We start from the raw sequence: 26,083 nt of genomic DNA, 5'->3' as shown, positions 1-26,083 counted from the left end.
GTGTTTACCTGGAATTAATTTGCACCATCATGAGAAATCTAAATTAGGATGACTGTTTTAGGTAATAATAGCCTGTATGCTTTTCCTGTGAACAGCTTCAGTACTTTCTGAAGTATTTCACCCACTTACAATGAAAACTACACAGTCAAGTGGATGTAATATACAGAATTGTTCATAACTATCTCTGGGTTTTTGGAAGACGAATGCGCATAAACAACAGAACGCACACATATCAGGGGATAGACTATCTCCAACTCCTTTTTAAACTCACACAACAGGTACTCTATATGGACACCATTCGTGATGCAGCAAATGTCTACATTATAGTGAAACTTTTGCCAAAAATGTCCAAACACGTCATGGTCGATATCAGCAACTTCATTAATTGTTCTACCAAACTGAGCAGTAGAGGCAGGAACACAATCTTTGACATCAGCTTCTAAGAAGAAATCACAGGCAGTTCACGTGATCTTGGGTTGGTTGGATAGGAGAAGGGACAAAACTATGCAGTCATCAGTACCTCCAACCTCAGAATAACTAAAACCGATGAAACCTCATACTATAAGAGGGAACTACAATGGCCATAAAATTACAAATGATTGACTGAGAAGGAAGGAAGAATGCAGAAGAAGAGAGGAAGGAAAGTGAACCATCAAGCCCAGTCGAAGCCAGTCCAATCGGGGCAAAGGGGGGAGCAAGACGGCCTGCCATTCCCTCCACCCACCGATAAGGTTGAAGGTCCATCCCTTAAATAAATCAATAAAAAAAAAACCATCACAAAGAAACCGTAGAACGAGATCAGCTGCTGAGGCATTGTCAGCTAACACCAGCGGTAGTGAGTCAGGAAAGCTAAGAGTCCGTCGCAGGGCAGATAAGTTGGTACAGTCCAGTAGGAGATGAACCACAGTCAACATCGATCCACAGCAACAGAGAGGGGGGTCCTCACGAGGGAGGAGATAGCCGTGAGTCAGCCAAGTATGGTTGATGCAGAGCCCACAAAGGACGACAGAGGCCTTACAAGCAGCCCGTAAGGAGGACTGCCACATAGCTGTAGAATCCTTTATCGCCCTGAGCTTGTTCAGCGAAGAAAGAGTGTGCCATTCGGCATTCGAAAGTCCCAAAACCTGACAATGTAACGCAGAGCGAAGGTCTATTTCTTGAATGCCAATAGCAAGAGATGGCCTGTTAGTAGCCAATTTAGCCAGTCTATCGGCAAGTTCTTTGCCAGGGATCCCAACATGTCCTGGGGTCCAAATGAAAGCCACTGAGCATCCATGTTGATCAAGGAGAGAAAGGGAGTCCTGGATAGCCATGACCAATGGGTGGCAAGGGAAGCACTGGCCAATATCTTGCAAACTGCTCAAGGAGTCACTACAGATAGTGCAGGACAGTCCTGAGCAGAAGTGGACTGGTCCAGTTCGCGCAAAATGGCTACGAATTCTGCAGTAAAAACACTAAAGCCGTCTGGCAAGGAACGAAGTTCCCGTGTGTCTCACATAGGTGAGAGCATAATCAGTGCGACCAGCAACCATGGAGCCAATAGTGTAAATCACTTCTCAATGTTGGAACGAACTGAGAAGACAGTAGAATTGGTGGTGAAGGGCCTCTGGAGGGACAGAATCCTTTGAACTGATGGAGAGATTAAGACAGAGCTATGGGTGCAGCGAATGCGGAGCGCATAAGATATCAGCTGTTGTTGGCACAAAACTCGCAGCGGTGGAATCCCCGCCACTGCGAGAAGGCTAATCACGGGGCTAGTCTGGAAGGCACCAGTCGCAAGTCGTACCCCACAATGGTGGATGGGGTCTAGTATCTGCAATGTCGAAGGTGATGCAGAACCATAGACAGGACTCGTGTAGTCTTAACGAGACTGGACCAGCGCTTTGTACAATCGCAGTAGAATAGAGCAGTATGCACCCCAAGTGGTATTGCACAGACATCTAAGAACATTGAGATGTAACCAGCACGTCCTCTTCAGTTGGTGAAGATGAGGGGGGGGCCATGTCAACCGGGCATTGAATACCAGACCCATGAAGCGATGGGTGTCCACCACCTCGAAGGATTGGCCATTGAGGAACAGGTCCGGATGGAGATGGAATGTATGGCGATAGCAGAAATGCATGACACATGACATGGCCACCGAAAATTGAAAACCATGGGAGAGAGCCCAAGATTGCGCCCAGTAGATTGCCCCCCTGTAAATGGCGTTCTGCACGCCCACGACGGAGGAAGCAACATAGATACAAAAATCGTCAGCATAAAACGAGGGGGACACTGTCGGCCCAACAGCCGCCACCAGTCCATCAATGGCTATGAGAAAGAGAGGGACACTCAGCACAGAATCCTGTGGAACCCCATTTTCTTGCCGATGGGAAGTGCTGTAGGAGGAACCAACTGGGTCACGGAAAGAGCGACAAGAAAGAAAGTTACGGATAAAAACTGGTGAGCGCCACAAAGGCCCCATTCGTGAAGGGTGGTGAGGATGTGGTGGCGCCAGGTGGTGTCATAGGCTTTATGCAGGTCACAGAAGACTGCAATGAGGTGTTGCTGATGGGCAAAAGCTGACCAGATAGCAGACTACAGGTGGACCAAGTTATCCACTGTAGAGTGACCACAGCGAAAACCACCTTGAGCCGATGACAAAAGGTTGCGGGATTCATGGATCCCAAACAGCCACCGTCTCACCAGGTGTTCAAGGAGCTTGCAGAGGGTGCTGGTAAAGCTAATTGGACAGTAGCTATCCAACTGAAGAGGTGGCTTCCCAGGCTTCAACACCGGAATAACAATGTTCTCCTGCCACTGGGTAGGAAATACCCCCTCACTCTACAGACGGTTGAAAAGGGTCAGTATACCACAGTGGCTAGCCTCCGATAAATGTTGGAGCATTTGGTTATGTATCCGATCTGGTTCAGTAGCCATGTTGCGACAAAGGTCGAGAGCACTGGCAAATTCCCACTCGCTAAATGGGGCTTTATAAGGCTTCAAGCAGAAAGAAACGAAAGTCAAAGGCAGACGTTCCGAGTGCTCTTTCAGGAGGAGGAACGTAGGCAGAGACTGGGTCGATGCAGAGGCTTGGGCAAAGTGTTGAGCGAAATGCTCTGCGACGAAGTCCGGATGAGTAAGGACAACACCACGGACAGAAATTCCTGCAATGCCGGTTGGAGGACAATGGCCCAAGGGCAGTAGTGTAACTACCCCAAAGAGGGTTGTGGGCATTAAAGTCCCCTAAAAGCAAGAAGGGAGAAGGGAGTTGTTGAAGAAGGGTGGTTAGGGCAAGGGATATGGGCAGCCTCTCAGGTGGGAGATAGAGATTACAGATTGTGATTGGAGTGGCCAGATGGACCCTGACAGCAATTTCTTCCTGAGTGGTATGGAGGGGAACCCATTTACTAACAATGTCCTTGCAGACCAAGATGCAAACACCACCAGAGGCCCACAAGTGGCCAATTAGGTTCCGACAGAAAGCGTGGAACCCACGAAGGGTGGGTGAGTGAGAATTGACAAAAAGGGTCTCCTGGAGAGTAATGCAAGCAGCAGAGTAGGAGGAAAGAAGGGGCTGCAACCCTGGGAGGTGATGCACATATCCATTACAATTCCACTAGAGGATTCTCAAGCTGGAGTCCAAATGGGAAGCAAACGGACCAGAGCCGGTCACGCCACCGAGTCATTATCCATCACCGATAAGGATGGGGTAATGTCCATATAGGTGTGGTCAGACTCTGTTGGTTCATTGGCTGGAGGAGGGGAAGGCAGCAGCTCAGATAGTACCGGAGGGGCCTTGCCCTTGTTCTTGCGTTTCTGCTTTTTCTCTTGTGAAGAAAGAGAAGGGCAGACTGCAGCAAGGTCAGGCACAGAATTACATCTGGCAATCTTGGCACCCACTGACCGTGGATCACGCTGCCAATGTGGAGCTGCAGATCGCCTTTCAGGGAGGTGCCGGGAAGAGGAGACCTGGGAGGGAGCTCCAGCACCGGCGGCTGCCGAAAAAGGGGAGCACTTCTCCGGTGTGGGGAGGGGGAGGAGCTCCGAAGGGGTGGGTACGGGTACTGATGGGGAGGGGGAAGGGGAGCGGGAGGGGGAGGGTGAGGAAGAAGGTGTGGGGCAAAGGAGGCGGGGCTAGGAAGAGGAGTGGGTAGGAGGGGGAACGGACGTAACTGAAGCAAAAGTAGAATTTATAGGCATGGGATGGAGCTGTCATACTTTCAACAAGCCTCGGTGTAGGTAAGTCAACCTAAGGTCTTGTACTTCTGAATCCGTCGTCCTTCCACATACACCACGCATGCTGGCGAGTGTGGAGGATGCTGCGCATTACAATTTACGCAAACTGGTGGGGAAGCAGAGAAACTCCCCTCATGGAGGGGGGGACCACAGTCACCGCAGAGGGGATCATGGGCACAGCGGTAAGACTTGTCCAAACCGTACACATTTAAAGCATCTCATCGGTGGTGGAACGTATGGTTTTACATCACACCGATACACCATCATCTTGACCTTCTCTGGGAGGGTATCCCCTCGAAGGCCAGGATAAAGGCACCTGTATCACTGTGATTGTTTTTAGGGCCTCATTGTACACGGTGGACAAATCGAACTCCTCACCGCCCAAGGTTTGCAAGGAGCTCCTCGTCAGTTTGGAGTAGAAGATCCCAGTGGAAAATGATGCCCTGTACCGATTGGTGGGGTGTGATGGAGACTGGGATGTCACAGAGATGGTAACAAGCACGCAGGGCTTCAGATTGGGCAGCAGAAGATGTCTTTATGAGCAAAGAACCGGACTGCATTTTACTCAAGGATTTTGCTTCGCCATACTTATTTTCAATCGTCTCCACGAAAAACAAAGGCTTGGTCATGGCAAAACTTTCGCCATCCTTCCTGGTACAAACCAGGTACTGAGGGAAAGGTTTCACCCCAAGCCGGTGAGCTTGACCCTCTTCCCAGGGGTGGCCAGGGAGGTGAAGGCCAAATGATCAGAAGAAGGAGTGTCATGTCTTCCATTACTCTTACAGATGGCCACAGAATGGCCAAGATGTTGACACGTTTGTCACTTCATGTGCAAGGCGTCTGACCTAGTACCACCCACTCCGACCAGGGGCTCGCCCCGTGGGCACTACCCAGCCACAGCAAGGGCCGTCTGGTACGGCGAACATTGCCGGGAGTTCTGATCCCCCAAAGTGATGAGCATCGACTCCTTGACATACATGAGGCGTTAACATCTCAGGCAGGTACTAGCAGTGTGATCCCTGTGTTGTTAGGGGGCTCAGCCAAGTGAATACTTAACAGCCCCACCACATGGACTGGCTACCATGCTGGTGACCTAGCAGCAAGGGGGACAGGGTGCAAGGGGAAAAAGGAGGGGAGGGGAGGGAGCCTGCACCATGGAAACTAGGTTGGGAGTTCATCCCCAAATGGCACACACTGAATGGAAAATGTTGGATATGGAGGTCAAACCCAAGGGGACCAAAAATACCGAAAAGGAGATGGAAACAGCAAACTAAACAATAGCACATACCAAAAACAAAGCCGGGAGGATAGCCAGGTCGATATAAAGAAATCCACCAAGAGGCAAGGGAGGGGGCAGGGAGAAAGGAGCAAGGACAGGGAAGAAGAGGAACAGGGACAGTAATGTAGTATGGAGAAAGAAAGGAGACTGCAACAGCTCGGGGCCCTGTGCACACCACACACGTACCCACAAAAGGGACTGTGGGCCCCCTGGGGGGATGTGACCCTGGGGGCTACTGAAGATGAGAGTAATGACCTAAAGTAGGTCCAATCCAATGCTGAGGCAGTTCGGCATTAAGATTAAGTACAAAGTCCAAAGGAAAGTGTGGTGGGGCACGTCTTGTTGCAAACTGAAGTCTCTACTGTCTTGCTATAATTACGGCATACAACACTGCTTCAGCAAGTCCAGGCACACAGTACACGTCCCGGTTTTCTCCACAAAGAAAAATGGTCTACAATTTTTTCATAACCACATGGCACGAAAGACATCAGCTTTAGGTGAATTAGAAATGATTACCACAACCTTGGGTGGATGCTCTGTGCCCCAAACACATACATTATGACGCTTCAGACATCTGAAATATGGCTTTGTCAATGAAAACCAACTTCTGTGAAAAACTGTCTTCCTGCGGTAGGAATTGACAGTCACTGCAAAAGTCACAAGGAAGTTCACTGTCCCCAGTACCCAGTTCATTCAACAACTGCAACCAGTATAGTTTTACACACAGATATTTGCATGGAAAATGCCAGACAGTTGACTACAGGATCTGCAGTTGTCTGCTTGCACACATTGTCCACTTTTTTGGGCTCGTGAGAATGATTCTCAGACTTAATCTGCCTTCTGTGCCGACAGTAGCAGCCAGCCCGTTTTCTTCAGACCACACAAGCAGCCAGCCTCACAAAATGATTTGTACCACCCTTGGATTTTTCATCTGTTTGAGCTTTTACCTGATATATGGTGTGTGACCATCAATGAACTGTCACAAGTGACTCATATTTAGCAAATTCAAGGAGACAAAACACACACATCACTCCATAATATGTCGTGTTATCATATGCCTGCCTATAATGATGTGCTCTGCAACCACGTCATGACAAGTATTATGAATAGCCAAAACTTGGAGAAATGCCATATCCACTAACAAGTGGATTTTTCTGTATGTTCTGTACTTTCTGAGTAGACATCTTCTATAACCCCAGAGATAATTGTTCATAACGCTGTCATAACCTTCTTTGCTTCAGTTGCTGTGAGCTGCCTCGATTCCAACCAGACCAAGTAGTACTGTTGTATCAATATTTGTAGCACCCATTACGCCTTTTGATGATCATTTGTTTTTTATTTGTTTTTCAGAGACAGTTTTGTTAGTCAGTGAAACGGACATACTCTTAGCATTTTCCAGCTCTTGACTGATGTGATGGCCAGTAATATCTTAATAAATTGCATACCACAACTGAAGTCTGGCTCACATTGAAAGTTCTGTCCTGGTTTATCAGTTTTTTTCCCAACATCTTTATTATGTGTCGTGTAGGGATTACTACAAGATGATTTTCGGCAATTATGAGAAAGATAGATTGCTACTCACCATAAAAATGACACATTGAGTTGCAGATAGTTATAAGGAAGAGACTGTTAGACATTAAGCTTTCAACCAAAGCCTTCTTCATGAAAGAAAGGAAAACACATTCACACATGCACGTGCACCTCACGCACATGACTACTATGTCCAGCTGATTTTGCCAGAGACAGCAGCCATATCCGTGAGGTGTGCCTTCTTGTGTGTGTGTCTATATATATATATATATATATATATATATATATATATATATATATATATATATATATATATATATATCAGTGTGTGTGAGTGTGTGTGTGTGTGTGTGTGTGTGTGTGTGTGTGTGTGTGTGCGCGCGCGCAACTTTTTTCCGAAGAAGGCTTTGGCCAAAAGTTTAATGTGTACCCGTCTTTTTGTTGTGTTTTTTACAATTCTGTGTGTCATCTTTACAGTGAGTAGCACTCTTATCCTTTTCATAATAATTCATATGCCAACCTGGATTTCTATTATAACATGATTTTCAACTTTTTGAAACATATTGCCTACAAGCAGATAAATGTAAATCCTACGCGAGAGGAAGAAGTTCACTTTTCTCAGCGCATCAGACTTGGCATGTAGTGTCGTTAATGATCTTAGAACACAAGCCACCATGACTACATGGGCTTCTAAAGATATACAAGGAAGGCATTCCTCTGAGATCTATAGTTAATAGCACTGGCACATGTATGTACCAGCCGTCATATTACCTTAAATGCATTCTCAGTGAATATGTAGGGAAGTGAGAACACTACATTTGTAATTCTAATCATTCTATAAGCTGTCTGACAATTACAGCTCCTAGATATCAATATTATAGTCAATTTTGATGTGGTCTCCTGTACTACAGTGCCACTTTCTGAATCCTTAAAGCTAATTGTGAAAAAGTTTGATGACTGTTTCCCTGAACTTTAAATCACACTCTCATATCAACTTATTTCCAATATGATGGAAAATATTCTCAACATGCTGTAGTGGTCATCCACTCCTAGGCTGGAAACCCTTAGTGTTTGTCAGGATGAAGGACCTCGTACGGCATCGCCAAATGCAATAAAACGGGATTAAATATTACTTCCTTTATTTCTCTAAATAAATCTCGTCACCATATTTTTGGTGGTGGCTGCTAGCAGCCAAGCAAGCCGGTGAGGAATCTGCTGAACCCAGCGGTTGGCTCGGGCTACCGTATCTTGCTGTATCAGCCCTGTGCTAAGGCCACTCACTTCTAGTAAGCCTGTTGCCATGCATGGTGTTGAAGATGCACCCCTTCAGAAGTTCTGCTCGGAGATGTTAATGCCCACGATGTGTAGGAGTACTCTGTCCCTCTCAGGTCACTGCCTGTGTTGTCGCATCAAATAGACCATAAAGTCAGGGTCGTGTTAAATGCTGATCCTGGTCAGCTGATTGAGTAGGCCATCTAATCCAAGTGGTGTTGGAGTTTAAGAGTACTTTGTGCCCCAGGCTTCAATGGTGTTGGTAGGCCCTAGACTACCAAAAACCGGAGGCTGGTAATGGAGGCTCACTTCGATCACCAGTGGTTGTTGAATGGTGGTCATTTCTTAAGGCAGCAGGAATATGACCAGTACTGAAACAATCTTATACGCGAGATGTTAAAAAACAATAATCAGAGAAACGAGTGCAAACAACATTAACACCATCAATCCTGCTGACTGACTGCCTCCAGCTTATCAAGGTGAAGTATTTATGGTGCCGAGAAGAGGCTCTGTTTTTTTATGACTTGCATCATGACCGTATTGGTTTTGCTCTTTATGAGTTGTCAGTGGCCTTCCTTTTTGCAACAACTGCTTCATCAATTTGTTTCAGTGTCTGAACCGCTTTGTCAAACCCCTGGTGGGTGTTGCTGCTGTCATCCTTAGCATTTCTTACATAGTGTTACAAGAGTAACAGAGGAAGATTGGTTTGCACTCATTTAACCCTCTACATTGAGCTTGTTCACACCCACACAGAAGAGTTGATGTTGCACTCTTGGTGACCAACTAATCTTGTCGGAATATTTATGTGCCTGAGCAATGACACACTGTTCGGAGTTCGAAAATTTCACTTTCCCCGTTTTGTTGCTTTCTTGATGCATAACAATACAAATGGTGTAGCAATGGATTATCCATTATCCCTTACAGAAGTAAACCTATACAATGAAGACTTAGGAAAATACATAAGAATCAGCCAAGTTCAAACAAATGGGTTTCTATCAATACTTGGACGATGAATTTGTGGTGTGATAACATGGAATGAAATAGCACAAAGAGCTTCTGGAACATTTAAAATACACGAAACACGTGATGGGACTTGAAAAAGAGGGCCCACTACCTTTCTTGGACTTGTTAGTTAAGCGAACAATGAACAAATTCCTGGGTCACACTGTAAATAGAAAATACAATCCCCATCTGTCAGCAACATTCACAAAGAAATCCTGTGCTAATACTAGGCCATAAAATTGTAACACTTCGCTGAAGAATTAAAGCTATTCTTGAGGAAATGGTAGACCAAAAAAGAAAAAGCAAAGCCAAGAATTACTCGTCTGCCATGTGCTGGCCCAGTCTTCAGACAGATTGGTAGGCTCCTATAAAAGCAGAGCAATGTATGTAAATGGTAAGAGATCATCTTTTTAATGTTAAAGATGATCTAGATCTCCACAAACTAGGTATGTACTGCATTACATGTGAATATGGCATGTCTTATATGAGGGAAGACAACTAGAACATTTGAGAAGAGGTGCAAGGACGATATGTAACAAACTCTACTAAAATTTCCAAGCAAATCAGCTGCTGTTGCTGAGCACTGCCTCAAGTATAATCTTGAACTAAAATACAACTAGTTCAGTCTTGTCATGGAAATGCCAAATTTCTGGAACAGCTTAGTTAAGGTTACTGCTGAAATAAAGATGTCAGAAAGGTAATAAAACAGAAAGGACTGTAATTCAGCACAAGTTATTACGATTTTGCTGGCTATCCCAGCCATTAGAGTCCAAAATCATCTCCAGAATGTGGATTTCACATAATAACAATGCCTTCTCTGATAAACAAACATCGAAGAGGGTAGTGGGTGCCAGCAGTCAAATTAGGTGGTTACAAATTGTGGTGCATCACCGCAGCCTGTTTGGAGACCAGGCAATGAGTGTGAATAACGCAGCCCACAGCACCTAAAAACGTTGACAGAGTCGGTTGTTAAAATATTGTGCAAGAACTCGGCCAAACACCCAAAAGCAAACCATTAAACAGTACTGTAAACTGTTCCATTCATTCTAGCAAACTAGAATCAAACAATATAACATAGTTAACCTGAAGTAATCCTGCAGTGAAGACAGATTTGCCAAGAGAAAATCATTCAATGTGTTTAAATACACAGTTTGGCACAAATCAACTGCACTTAATTTGTCATCTTTACAGTAAACAGGAATCTACCTTTCCTATATTGTCAAAATTATAGACTGTAATTCAGGATATTTCTTAATTATTTCAACCACTGCAAATTTTATTAAAGAGTTCACTGGCATTTACCATTGAGAAGAATGGCAGTGTGAGGGCCATCTGGATCGTGCCGCCGCAAATCAACTAACATTACATATCCACATCCTGTAAGGCCTACAGCAGCCACCCCACACATGTTCGTGATGGCTGGGGAAAGAAGTCTGCTCGCAGGACTTGCTCCTCCATCAATAACTGACAATGATGAGACCTTTTGACAAAAAAAATAAGCACAATGAAGAAGTTCTATGAAACTCTCTGAAAAAGTTTAATTTAAAATCAAATTTTCAGGTAGAAATCTTACCGGGTGTAAGACGTTGATAGTTGTAATTATAGACCCAGACGAGCTGTCACAAATACATACAGCACCACCACGACTGGGCCCACAGTCTAGTCCTACAAGAAGCTGAGGAGCAGTAGAACCAGTGACTGCTCCCCGTGGTGGCAACTCGCACACACAGGTCACATGAGGCACATGGTACCCAATATGCTCCTGTCCAATTTCTGCAACACTGTCAGACTGGGAAACATCTGCTCCAAACCTCCATGTGGCAATTTTGTTTCCTACTGACATGCGGAAGAGCCGTAGTTCTGTCTTATAAGAAGTCCATGCATATTTGCAGTCTGCAACAGGAAGAGAGACTGATCAGACTGTGTGTACAGACTCATCCAAAACATAAATGTAACACCAAATTAGGGCTGAAATAGATCACTTGCATATTCCTGTTGTACAGTGTGTTCAGAAAGTCACTGTGCACTGGCCTACAGATGTAAATTATGTTAGAAGTTCAAAGAAAAGTTGGGATTCGTTCTAATGTTGTGTAACATTTAACAGCTTACTTCAGTTATGAAACCTATTGAATGCGATGTGTAATGTTTACATGTCCAATTTGTTTTTAAATTATGGTACCTTCAACTAACTAATCTATTTTTCTTACTGAAGATCCACTTCAGCAAAGTGCTAAACACACAGATGTAGAGCAGGAAGCATGTGTTGGATGTCTAATGAACTGGAAACTCAACTAAACAAACAGAAGTTGCTGGACATTTCTGCTTCTATGCGACAGAGCCCAGCAAAATCATTGTGCATGGTAGAACAAGAAAAGGGCATCAGGCTTGCAACTGTGGTTAGGCAAACAATGAAATTATTCCCATATAAAGTGACTGCAGTGCACAAAGTTGAAGGAAGCGGATCATGAAAAGTGAGTCCTTTACCACAAATGGTTTACGTTTTTTATTGAGAGGAATACCATTGATACTCTGCATGTCATCTTCTATATAGACTTTTTTCTTGGGGGAACAGTGAAGTCTGTAGTATATCGCAATAGCCCCAACACACCTTGTGACTTTAATAACTGAAATACCTGCATACATGATAGGCGTATCAGAATCATATCTGCAGAAATGTTTCCCAATAAAATTAAGTGGTTTCAGACTTGTCTAGCTATTGATGGACATCATTTTTAGCATGTTGGAAATGCACAGCAATTTCCCAACACACTGTATAGAAATACATTTTTTTCAAAATGGGATATAATGCCAAAGTAATGCAACGTTACCTTTGAACACACCACCCTTCACTTCAAACATTCCATTTTCTGAGACATTGTATTTACCATTACTTAGTTTCAAATTTCTTGATATGTTGCAAGGGGCTTTTGTGCCATCCATGGTCACTGCTGAAAATAAGATTAGATAACATTATGGATAGAGTTACGCAAAAAAAGTTTGTTGTTTAAATTTACAGAGAAGGGACAGGAAAAGCTTATTTCTTTTAGGACAAACAGAACAGTAATCAATAACAAATCACACTGAAACAAGGTGCAATTATTTGGTCAATGGTCATTCTAAAAACTAAATGTAAATTGACATCAGTCAGAATGTAGGTAGATCAATAGCTCATTTAGAGTTGTATATGGGAAGCAATCACTAAACACAAACCAGCTAACAGGATACAATATTCTACATTTTTGTGGCACATATAAAACAAACTGAGAACAATAACATTGCAGATTTTCTAAAATAAATATAGAGGTTCAGCAAATTTTGCAGGATGTATAGGTCTATGTCCTAATAAAAATACTCTAATGAATCACTACATAATGTGACTTCTTGATATCAAAGGCATAAATTTCCAAAAATGTGGTAATTAGGACTGTATCTCTGGTGCAAACAGGTACATCTTCTAAGTAACTGCCTGAATAATTAGGATTTTATGAAATTTGTTATCAAAAATACAGCCCAGAGTATGTTTGTTTGCAGGCCAATGCACAAAGCTAAAAGAAAGGAAGTATCTTCATTATCCTCTGGTGAAGATAACTATACCTCGAAATAAGTGACTTACAGAGCCAAAGAACCTTTTGGTAAAACTTCTTGCCTGACCAACTATGGGCCAGACCACAGCAGTTTACTTTTTGAAGTAAATGCTTCCACCAACTGAGCTAACCAGGCGCAACTCAGGCCCATAGTTGCGATTTTGGCAGTTCCTAGAACTCTCTGGTAAACTATCTAAAACACATTTGAATATACGTGAAATTGTTTTATTTTTCACAACACTTCTAATGTAACTTATTAAATGGCTGGAATAACCTTAAAATTAAATGGTCAACATTTACCCATAGATAACCACCAACACATGGTAAGAATGTTCAGAGACTATAATGTCAGCTAATAACACAAACAAAATTAAGAGCCCAATTCAATCATGACAGGTATATCCAAAATGGCACAAACAATCCAACAACTACTCCACAGCGAACTGTTTGAAGTTTTGATCTCACAAAGAGTCATGTTATGAAACTACAAAGTAAAGCAAAATCACCAGCCGATAACACACTGTTATCATGCTACAGGGTGACTCTACCGAAAACTAGGAGTAGAGCCCTTAGCTAGAGAGAATTAAGGGAACCAACAATGGTAGATTAAAATGCCTGTTACAGATGTAACGGGCGGTTATAATTAAAGTGCAGCTACTAAGTAGGTCCAGTGAGGGTTGTAATATCATATGGCAGCAAAGCTTGGTAGATATGCTAACACATTAATGCAGAACTGATTTATGGTGGAAAAAATTTTAGTTCATATTTTTGCCACTAGATGCAAATCTGGCACTACACACTGTATGACAGCATGACAACGGTGGTTAATAATAAAATCAGCATTGTCTTTCTCACTTGTTTGAGCTTTCTTTACCTGCATCCTGTTTCTAATCCATTACATCTAACTGTTTTTCTTGCATTCACGGTGCCAGATTTAACCTGGTGGCCAAAATTGGAACTAATTTTTTTCCAGCATAAATTTGTTTCCACATTGACACATTAGAGTATCTACCAAGTTTCTCTCTCATATGACAATTACAACATACACTAGACTTATCTGAGTAGCTGTACTTTAATTATAGCTACTGGTACACGTCATGCAGGAGTTAGCATTCGTGAGGAACCACTTTGATAGAGCTGTTGATGGGTTAACATACACTGATGGGCTGCTTCACCAGTACTGTAGTACAGATAGCACCGTTAGTCAATCTGCTGCTCTCTAGATTACAGGGAGCGTCACAAAGTAATGCGCTGCAATTTTTTGTGATGCAACTATATGTCACACAGCAGTTGGACCAGTTGGGGAGGATGGGTGGGTGGGGGATAGAGAATGGGAGGAACTCTTAGGGTGGCAAGAACCAAACTAATATAATTAGTAAATTACTTCTGTAGTAATATACTCTTTTAGTAATTCTTGGAGAGCTCAATTTATATTTACCTTTTTAATTGTAACTAAAGTAGTAACGCCTTTTTACCAAAGAAGTAAGCCATTTCTGCACACTGCTGGCACGTTCATTACTTTCCATCTTGGAAAATATTGATTGTCGGCAGACATTATTGTATCACCTCTTGCATAACTTATGTTCATCGCTACTGTTTTAGAAGTGAGAAAGGATTATTAAACTGAATCATTAAAATTGGAAAATCTAAACACTATTTTTAATTAATGAAAAGATCTGTGTTTTATGAAAAAGAAAATTGCTGTTAATGGATGAATCTATTGTTATCCCCGCCACCTAATGAGCTAGCAGCAACATGGACCTATCCAAGAAACAATCAAAAAACATACCAGAAAATGAAAGAGAGCCATTTGCTGGAATAATGAAAAAGTACATAACTACTATTGAATCTAAAAAGCACAATGTCAACATGCTAAAAAGGAAAAAGGATGCTTGGGAAAAAATACACGTTGAATACAATGCAGAAGCTCTTACTCAAAGATCACAAGAGCAGCTTAAAGTAACTTGGAAGGACATGAAAGCGAAAGCAAAGAAAATGAAAGCTAAATGCAATCGAGATCAATTTCAAACTGGCGGTGGAGTGGGTGAGACTAAGATCGACAATGTAAGCCAAATGGTTGTTGATATGATCCCACAAGTTTTCAAGGGGATAGCTGGAGTTAACGACAATGACATATATGAAGATAATAGTATACTTTCAAGCAACTTTGATGATAACTGCTCTGAAGCTAGCAATGGAATTGCTGAAGGTGGAACTTTATCCCACAGTCATGAACCTTGGCCTACTTTCTCTGGCAGGAGCTTATCAGAAAATGCACCCAGCAAAAGAGGGAGAGAACATGGGATTGTAGTGAAGAACCGAGAGTTGTTGAAAAAGCAGACGAGCTTTATTCCTTAAAAATCCATTTAATACAAAAGGAATACGATGCAAAAAAGTTATTAATAGAAAGACAAAGAGAAATCTTTGAAGAAAAATATAACCTCAAAATGGAAATTATGAATAAGTTCAAGAACATAATGGAGCAAACTGCAGGTTCCAGTTCTTCAGCCAATGTGCTTGAGAAATTTGGATTTTTGTAAATGAATAAGAAAATATTCATATGTATAAAATATCTTTTATTTCCTTGATATTTTTTCAAATGGTTAATATGTTCTTGTTTCTTGTACGGCATAATATTTGTGTTTATCATTTCAGCATCAGAACAAATTTTTGTTAATACCACATTCTAATCTAGTATTTGCCTGAATTTGCATTATAAAATAAGTCTTTTTTTTTTAGAAATAATCAAAACATTGTATGACTCTGTACACCCAATTAAGAAATAAAATGGGAATGTCAATCCCCAGCAAAAAAATGTACAAAAGAAAAAAGAACGTAACTATAAAATTATGCATAAATAAAACGAGTCACTTTTCACTGCAGTAGTGACAATCCAGTGGCTTATTTATTCATTTAAGAAGGGAAAGTCTTTACACTAACTTCTAATTTTACCAGCAAACTAGGTACAATTTTATTTAAAGTAATGAAATATAATAGACCTTCTGATGGCTTGGCCTGCGGCATCTGCTTCTGGCTGAAATGCATGTTGCTTGATGTCATTCACCTCCACAACATCCGAGTGAAACACACCTCTAACTTCTACTCCAAAGTTGCGTCGAACTGCATCAGCCACAATAACATTCCCGCACTTGTTTGGTTTAAATTGCATTGTTGTAGTGAGAATTTGGAAACATTTCTTTCAAACACAGAACGCTCGCTCTATTACACATCCGGTAGCAATACGGGCTCTATTGTAGAGTCGTTCGCCTCGTACGTGGGCTCAGAACATAGACATCATAAGATGTTTGGAGAGATCATATCCTCTATCTCCAACAATCAACCCTTCATACTGTCCATTTTCAAATTCTGCAACAACTCTACTATTGTCCCAAATATCTGCATCGTGCGTGGAACCCAACCAACAGTTTACCACATTCAAATTCTTCATATTGGCATCACAGATGATTTGTGTATTGATAGAAAAGAAATTCTTGCAATTTCTGTATAGTTCCACTTGTGCTCCAGGACAAAGTATGGGTATATGTACACAATCTATGGCCCCTATAACATTTGGGAATCCACCAGTTCGATAGAATTCCCTTTTGTTCTTTGATATATTTTCTTGGCTCTATGTTAAGTCCCATAGTGCTCAGAGCCATTTTTTTTTCTCCTTGGCTCTGTGGCATAGACACATACAGTGGCTTTAAGGCAATTAAACTGTTTATCACACTGTTCAAATCTCTCCCAGCAGCAGTACAGTGGATATTAATGAGATCTTCTGCTACAATTTTATAAGTACCTGTGCAAAAGATTCACAGTCCACAAAAAAGTTGCAGCCTAGGAGATAAAGCGTGGTTCCTGTCAGAATTATGCTTCAGTGATGCCTCCAGCAACTCAAAAGACTCCAAACTGCTCTTTGAAATCACTTTCGCTATACATCACAAATGGGTCTCTCCTCTCCATTACAACCCTCATTCTTGGGATATTCACCTCTTCCTCCATCTCCATATATTCTTTGTAGTACAGATAATCCACAGAATTCACTATTACTGCCTAGGAGTAAATTTTGTCCTAATTTCCTCATTAAGTTACTAACATAGTGGCGTACTCTTCAATGGTGCCCTCCGCCTGTAATGGAGGAAATAAATTTACTTTGGAAGCAAATGAAAAATTTACTCCTGGAGTAATTTAGTATCGACTGGCAGTCGCCGATTTCCTTCTCTCTTAGGAACTTACTACTTTAGTTTCAGTCACTCACAGTTGGTGCTCGCCACCCTTAGTTTTCAGACGGCAGGTTGCTCAATAGCTTCCGTGCTCCTGGAGAGGTAGGACAGCTACTGTGAATCTATATACTGCATTAGCGTAGAACTTATGATGGAAAAATCTTTGTGTGTAGCTCAACAAGACGCTGCTAGGAACTTTTGGAATGCTTAAGGAAGACTTCAAGGACGATCACCTTTCTAGATCATAGTCAAACAGGTGGCTCAAGATGCTTAGAGAATGTCAGGAGGAGGTCACACTCTCAGACTAACGTGTGACTCATGTATGTCAGCAACTGAATTCAGACAATCGAATGAGTGTTCGCTTGACATTGGAAATATTGGACTTGCTCTACGTTTCAAGGCAGTGCTCCAGAGACTAAACCACTGGGTCACCCATGTCCAAAAGGAGTTCCGCGCATCACGGAGACAGCACCACACCAACATAACTGTTACACTGCCTTTTTAGTCACAGCTTACCTGAATCATATTGGTGCGACAACAGTGCAGGAGCCGCCCTACAAATGGTTCAAATGGCTCTGAGCACTATGGGACTCAACTGCTGTGGTCATAAGTCCCCTAGAACTTAGAACTACTTAAACCTAACTAACCTAAGGACATCACACACATCCACGCCCGAGGCAGGATTCGAACCTGCGACCGTAGCGGTCGTGCGAGCCGCCCTACAGTTCCAACCTGGCCCCATTGGTATTTTTTTGTTTTGTCGGTTGAGAAGGAATCTCTAAGGAAAACCTCTCATGTCGATGGACACTGTGCAAGCTGCTTCGATGGCTTCCCTGAAGAGCATCCCAACTGAGAAGTTCCAGAAAGCCTACAATGCATGAAAATACACTGGCAAAAATGTGCAGTTGTTGAACCTATCTGAACAATAAATCATGAAAAAAAAGACTCATTACTTTCCGGACAAATCCCTGAAATGTACTAAAGACAATAAAAAGAAGTGTCTATTAATGACAATATTGGTTTGCAGTTCTTGCTGGCACATGACCACTGCAAGCAAGAATTAGTTGTGTTGATCCGAGTACTGAATTTCTGAAGCACTCAAGAGCTGCTTTGAGCCTGTGGCGAGACTGTTCCGGCAAAGTTTAGTGCTGTCCACAAGTTTCACTCAAGTCTTTAAGCCCGGTAAAAAAAAGAAGACGAAGAAGAAGAAGAAGATTGCTCTGTGAACAATGGAGAGATGGATGTTGTTAACAGGTACAGACAGGAAATCAAACGTAAGAATCAGAGAATGGACTGATGGACTGGAATGGAATGGAAGGCATCATTAAGACTGCAATGAAAATGAAATTGAAGGGGAAGGAGGTACATTCAGTTGAATAGATGGCAGACAGATCCAAAAAGGCAAGAAAAGACAGGTGAATAATTCAGTGGAAGGTGGGTAGGTGACTTTACAAAACATGACAAGCCAACACTGAAGTGTAAAAGTGATGACCGTGATACAAAGAGCAGTCTGAAGCAGGCTTTTATTTGGGTCCAGTGGCCAATGCAAGCCATCAGCATAATCTTTGAAGTGTGAAGTTATATTTTGCTGGAATGACATCTCCAATGTTATTAACTATATGTTTCCATTGTAGATGTCATTTGTGTTTTTTGTTTACAATATATCATCTAGCTTTTGTGGTCATTCGTTCAATCCATGGTGTCTACCAGATGCAGATTGGTCTCCTGGAGATAGCAAGAATATGAAAGACTGAAAAACTATCATTCTGCTTTGACCAAAGAAAAGACTGTTGAAAATTTTTAATGCTGGCTGTGATGCAAACTATCTGTATTGTAGCCAAGGCCCAAGTTAAGGTGTTCAGTGACAGTCTGACAGTAAGTTTTTTTAAAGTCAACAAATGTTTCATGACAATCTTTTTATATACCATATGTAGCTCCCATAGGTATATAACATCACACGCATATTTGAATGCAACATTGTGTCAAAATGTTAAAGTAATCGACGAAGAACTTTCAGAGATCTCTGATGTTATACCAACATACATTCACATCTATACAAATAAAAATGTAGATTGCTGGTGTAGCAAAGATGTTGATTCACGCACAATAAAAATACTATTAAACTTCTACACTTTCAGCTAGATGGCCTTCTGAAATAGATATCACACACACACACACACACACACAAAACAGTCTGGCAGACTGTCAGGCTGCGAGGAACTGCACATGATGGGAGAAGCAATCTGGGTGATTGGGATCAGGAGCAGGCTGGGTTGTGGAAGGGGAGGGAAACAGGGTATGAGTGGGGGGATGATTAAGTGCTGTTTTTGGGAGCATACAGGGATGAGGTGGAGAGAGGGTAGGGATGCTAAATGGAGTCAGGAGGTTAGAGAAGGGCAGGGTTGCCTGAAATGGAGAGACACAAAAAACTGTTGGTGCACTTGTTGAAAAGAAAGCTGTGTAGTGCTAGATTGAGAACAAGGAAGTCAATAGTTGGGTAAAGGACGATGACAAACAAAAGTTGAGGCCAGGAGGATTACAGGAACATAGGATATGTTGCTTGGAGAGTTCCCACCTGTGCAAATCAGAAAAAAAACTGGTGTTGGTAGGAAGGAGCCATATGGCACAGGCTGTGAAGTAGTCATCAAAATGAAGAATGTCATTTTGAGCAATGTGCTCAGTAACTGGGTGGTCCAGCTGTTTCTTGCCCACATTTTGTATGTGGCCATTCACATGGACCGACAGCTTGTTGACCATCATGCCCATATAGAATGGAACACAGTGTTAGCAGCTTAGCTTGTAGATCACATAACTGCTTTCACAGATAGCCTTGCCTCTGATGGGACATGTGATGTTTGTGACTGGATTGGAGTGGGTGCTGGTGGCAGGATGTATGATACAGATCTTGCATCTAGGTCTATTATAGGGATATGAGCCATGAGGCAAGGGGTTGTGAGCCGGGTCTGCATAAGGATGGACGAGGATTTGTGTAGGTTTGGTGGGTGGCGGAATACCATTGTGGGAGGGATGGGGAGGATAGTGGGCAGGACATTCCTCATTTCAGGGCTTCATGAGAAGTAGCTGAAACACTGGAGGGGAATGTAATTCAGTTGCTCCAGTCCTAGGTGGTACTGAGTCATTAGGAGAGTACTCCTCTGTGGGTGGATGGTGGGACTGGGTGGTGGTGGATGACTGGAGAGATAAGACACAGGAGATTTGTTTCTGCACAAGGTTGGGAGAGTAATTACGGTCTGTGAATGCCTCTGTAACCTCCTTGGTATATTTCAAGAAGGACTACTTGTCACTACAGATGTGACAGCCATGGGTGGCTGGACTGTATGGAAGGCACTTCTTTTTATGGAATGGGTGGCAGCTGTTTAAGTGTAGGTACTTCTGATGGTTGGTAGGTTTGATTTGGACGTACATACTGACAAAGACATCTTTGAGGTGGAAGTCAACATCAAGGAAGGCAGCTTGTCGGGTTGAGGAGGACCTGTTGACTTGAATGGGGGAGACGGATGAATCTGAAGCAAGGGAGGGGTTTTGGAATCTTCGTTGTTACGAGGATTTCACAGCTCCCACTGACAACAGGATTGCAGGAGCTCAAACATTCAGAAGTGTGCTGGGAATATAACTCACTCATCCCAAAAAGGATAAGCCAATCACGTGTAAAACTGTACATCTTACCACGGGAAACATTTGAATGAGCACCTAATTTAAGGGTTAAGAGAGGAACTTTGGTAACATGAGTAAACAAAATATCAACATAAGGGGACAGATAACAAATATATTTCAATGTCATGACACACTGCTATAATTCCTCCTGCTTCAAATAATTACATTACCTAAACAACAAACTTTTTCTACTGACTATAGTATCGCACAGCTATTCAGGCTTCAAAGTGTGGGTGTGGGAGTTAAATGAAGCAGTCAAATTAAAAGCGAGGCAGATCAATGTTCAATCTGACTGAAGCCACTTTTTCACATTCAATGTAACTTAGGGATTCAGATATTGGTATGTATAATCTGTATTTTGCCAGCGCATGGTGATAGTCTTGAACATCAGCGCAGCACAGAGTGAAGTCTGATAAAGATATAACAATCACGTAACTTTCCTTGTGGTTTTTCACACCGTAGTCTTACAAAATCAATTATCCGACAAGATGATACGTTGAGCTGCGGAAGCGAGCAAACATCTCACGCACACATTACCAATAACTCCAGCTACTCTCACCAGAATGCAATGGTGTAACAATGAAAGTAAGCAGCTATCTAGAATGAGGTGGGGCAGTGGGCGGAAGGAGAGGAGTTAGTGCCGCCTGGCAGAGTGTGCAGGGACTAGATATTAACCATGCAAGGCTGCCAGTTGCAGTGTCAGGTCACTGTGGGGGAGATAAGATTGATGGTACTAGAGAAGAGCAGAGAAGGGGAAAAGACTGGTGGGTGTGTTGGCAGACATTGGAACACAATGGGAGTGAGAGGACATGAATTGGGAGAAGGTTATAGGTCAGAGGGGGTGGAAAGTGGCACGTGGAGGGTGTGGGGACATTTTTTAATGGTGCCAGGAAAAATCAGACTCGATTGACCCCTCTTGAGATGGGCCTCTTGAAGATGAGCCAAAACTGACTAATAAAATTTTTGAGTAGACTTTGAACTTGGATAACTCATTATTTGAGCACTGAAGGTGCCACTTGCAGAGCTTTTTGATACGCCGACAAGCTGGAGATGACTGAAGAATCAGCTTCACAAAGTTATTCTTTCAGTAGATACTGGCTGATAAAGCATAGCTGCCATGGGGTACCTCAGACTAGACACCACACATACCTTCACTAACATGAATATGATCCTCACTACCCAAGCAGCAGTAATGTCCATCATAAAATCTTTAAAATCATAACATTCTAGTGGTTATGATAAAATATCAAAAACGTTAATTAAAGAGCGTGCTTCCGAGTTTAGTAACATATTAAGCTATATGTGCAACCAGTCGTTTATCAGTGGAACATTTCCTGAATGGTTGAATTATGCTGAAGTTAAACCATCATTTAAGACAGGAGACAACAATACCCTCAATTTCCATCCAATTTCACTTTTGCAAGCATTCTCCAAAATTTTAGAAAAGATACTCATAATATACAGCCAGCTCCTTAATCATCTGACAACAAATAACAAATTGCTCAAGCGAAAGTTCAGACTTCTAAACGGTTCTGATATTGAGAAGGATATCTACATACACAGCGACAACATACTTTGCGTCATTAGACAAATTAAAGGCTACTGGTATATTTTGTGATCTGGCCATGGCATCTGACTCTGTAAACCACAATATACTATTAAGTATATTAGAATATTACAGTGTAACAAGATATGCAGCAAAATGCTTCAATTCCTATACCTCTGACACAAAACAAAATACGACATTAGGAAAGAAACATGAATTTGCCTATCAAGCATCATCCAAATGATAACTAGGGAACTAATTACATATGGCGTCCCACAAGGTACCATCTTAGGGCCCTTGCTTTTTTCGTGTGTGTGTGTGTGTGTGTGTGTGTGTGTGTAAAAAAAATTACATATTGGCTCATGAACAATAATAAATGACTCCCAGCCAATTCTTTGTGGTGGCAAAAATATACAATACACTATATTCAATTCAGAATTTCTAAGAGGTTTCCCTCCAGTATATGGCTAGAATACAATGACAAACAGATAGAAGAATTGGACTGTTAAATTCTTGGCATTACAGTTTGATAATAAATTCAACTGGGAGTAGCACACCACAGAACTGCTAAGGCACTAGACAACACTCTATTTGCAATGCAAATACTACCAGGCACAGAATATATATATAAAAGCTGACACAATATGCTTACTTTCATTCCATAATATATGGGCTTATTTTTGAAGTAGCTCATTAAGCCAAGCTAAAGTTTTCCGGATACAGTAATGTGTAATAAGAATTATTTGTGGTGCAGGTCAAGAACATCCTGCAGGGACCTATTTAGGGAACTAGGAATATTGACTACAGCTTCCCAATTTATTTATTCCTTAACGACACTTGTCATTAACAATATATCTCTTTTTCAAGTTCATGGAATCAACACAAGAACTAAGAACAATCTTCACAAAGATTAAAGTCACTTTGTCCACAAAGGTCTCAATTACTCAATAACTCATGTTTTCAATAACCTGCCAGCAGCCGCAAGAAGTTTCTGACTTCATTGCACAAATTCAGTGCAGTATGAGTGTTGGAAAATGATTCTTCTATTCAGTGTACCTCAAAAATGAAAATAAGTTTAAATTTTTTTTGTTTCTTTCCACACCCATGGATAATTATCAGTTGGTTGGTTTGTGGGGTTGAAGGGACCAGACTACTAAGGCCATCAGTCCCTCGGATAATTATTCCGCTTGGGATATATGGAAGGGACATTAGTATACTCTTGTTTGATTTTCACTGTACATATTTTTGTGCATTCTTGTTCTTCTGGCATGTTCTACATTCTGGAGGATCCCCTCACTATGGATCAATTGGAACAAAAAGCACATCTAAGCTAAACTAGTACAAATGTGTTACAACAAGATTTATGAGCCACTCTGATGGCATATTATGATAAATTTAACATAATTTGAGCTTTTGTTCTCCAAATAAACTACTGTACACAAAATGTTGAGCAGGATAATTAAGTTCAGCACAACAGGTCCCTTAAATCATGAGCAGTGACAAAACTAAGTTGATGATTTATTCATTTAAGTCGCAATGTCAAAAAACTCATGAAAACATTGCTACTAGCTCAACCACACTACTTATGGAGCTGTTATTTGGGAAGGGTTCGTGTAAGTCCTATATGTGTAACCTGTAAAAAAATTAATCACAATTTAAGATGGGTGAAGTAGGAAGCTTATTTACATTTAGGCCACTTAACATGGAATGACTCTCCTGTAAAAAGTTGATGAAAACTTGATAGTGATGGGTGGAGACCTTTAAATTTAGGCCCCTTAACATGGAACGACCCATTTGCTGGTGCAAGTCACTGCCAAATAGTGCTAGCAAACAAGAGCTACACTTAGCATGTGAATTGCCCATACTACTTTTTATTTTTAAATTTTTCGTTGCTACATGCCCCTTGCGGGCAGAGGATTGGGGTGAGGGCAAGGGACTGGCAGTGTTACAATCGACTCACTCTTCAGACAGTAGACATTATCCTCTAACTTAGATGCTAAACACAAAACAAGGAAACAATTCATCATGAATCTACAATTATTTTAAAATGTGATGTTAATGGGAGAATGTAAGAAATAATGTCTTCATGAATAGTTTTAAAACAGTGATATAAGAACACAACATTTGAAAAACACTGAACACAACAGAAGAGACACTAACCATTAAAAACGGGGCACTGTACACTTTTGCGAAAACTCGAAAAGAACCTGCCTGGGATGGATAAGGTGAAGTGGACTCACGAGTTGGTAGGGTGGGAGTCCGGACAGAGTTCCTGATCCTGGACAGTGAGACGGTGGAAATTTCTTTGGGGGACGGACATGGAGGGTGTGCAGGTGGTGAGCTGGTGGCGTCTGTAGGTAGAGGCAAGGCAACACACTAAGACTCGACAGGAGAGGGGCCATACCACTGTTTTTGGAATTCTGAGCGAACTAATAAACGCATTATGTGCGGTACTTAGCGTCTGGCGTCATGCACTTCCCTTTTAACTCAAAATAAGTCTAATACATCTGCGACTTAAGCCCACAGAATCCCCAAAGAAACCAAACTCAACTTCCCAACACATAAAAATAAAACGCAGTTTCATTTGCATCAATATTATAGACAGTACTATATATACATACTAGTGTTTCATGGTAAACTGGTGCTATTTTAAAAAGCTAAGTCTGAAACATGTACACATAACACTGAGAAACGTTGAAATACGATGATATGCGGTGTTCCACTCATAAATATGGATATTTTCTGAAATGATATTAAAATATAGAACCCAATGGTTTACCCAAAGGGGCAATGATACTGTCGCACATAATAATCAAATGGCTATGTGCATATAACATTGACGAATGTTTTGGTTTTATACACTCTCGCACAAGATAATCTTACAACACAGCACCTATATAATTCATTTCTAGTTAATAAGAAAACATCGATAATTTGTACTTACAGACGCAGTTATCCAGTGTCAATTAATATAATAGGTATGACTGACAAGCAGACAACAACGTTTCAAAAAACGGAATTTTCGTAAATTTAAAGCAAATTAAGTGATGTCATTTGTTACATATTTACATGCCACTTCACAATATAATAACACAAATGCACTTTGTCCACATGTGTGCAATGTCTGCAGAATCAGTCATAAGATTCGCCATAACCTAACAACCACAATATAAATCTATGGCGCCTATTTCGTATTAACCACAAACCTTCTACACACCAAAGATGGCATGCCGAATAAAACCATTAACACATTGTATAGTATCGATCTTTACTTGTGTCGAAAACTGTCCGAATTGTAGTCGTAGCACAGCATCTTCAGTATCGAGAGTTCACGTAAATATTATCCCAACAATAATAACAACAATATTAAAATTCAAAGATAATCAAATCGATTAGGATCGATATACGGAAAAACAAACCTTCACGTGGATAAGACTGGATTGCCTTAAGGAGTGGTTTGAGTTTCAGTTTGGTGTGTAACATGACAACATGTGAACGTATTTTGTGCGTGTGATAAGAAACATGAACGAAGTCGTTACCGTATACCACAGTACTTTTGATCTGCTAATACCAGGTAACTACAATTGTGACCCCGAGGTATTACATATTTCACAACTCATTTCGAACACGTGAGGCAGTACTGACCCTACCACTTATCTTAGCAAATAGATTACGGAAATGCACACCTACGTATCTAGCATTTGACAATGTTGACTGGAATACTCTCTTTCAAATTCTGAAGGTGGCAGGGGTA

At 41.6% G+C, this 26,083-nt stretch overlaps 1 protein-coding gene across 1 annotated transcript in view; it reads right to left on the bottom strand.

The window, feature by feature from the left end:
- The window catches only part of LOC126474919 (protein ELYS), a 350,083-nt gene extending 324,714 nt beyond the window's left edge, over window positions 1–25,369 (bottom strand). The window contains exons 1-4 of the mRNA XM_050102423.1: window positions 25,274–25,369; window positions 12,130–12,249; window positions 10,875–11,194; window positions 10,604–10,781 (exon numbers count right to left, since the gene is read on the bottom strand). Coding sequence (XP_049958380.1) covers window positions 10,604–10,781; window positions 10,875–11,194; window positions 12,130–12,241 — 610 coding nt within the window. The 5' untranslated portion in view covers window positions 12,242–12,249; window positions 25,274–25,369. The remainder of the gene's footprint in view (window positions 1–10,603; window positions 10,782–10,874; window positions 11,195–12,129; window positions 12,250–25,273) is intronic.
- Between the last annotated feature and the right edge of the window lie 714 nt (window positions 25,370–26,083).

Source organism: Schistocerca serialis, chromosome 4 (genome assembly GCF_023864345.2).
Source record: "Schistocerca serialis cubense isolate TAMUIC-IGC-003099 chromosome 4, iqSchSeri2.2, whole genome shotgun sequence".
NCBI classification, from domain to species: domain Eukaryota; kingdom Metazoa; phylum Arthropoda; class Insecta; order Orthoptera; family Acrididae; genus Schistocerca; species Schistocerca serialis.
The sequence above is the reverse complement of the archived record's forward strand: the minus strand, read 5'-3'. Positions and strand labels throughout refer to the sequence as shown.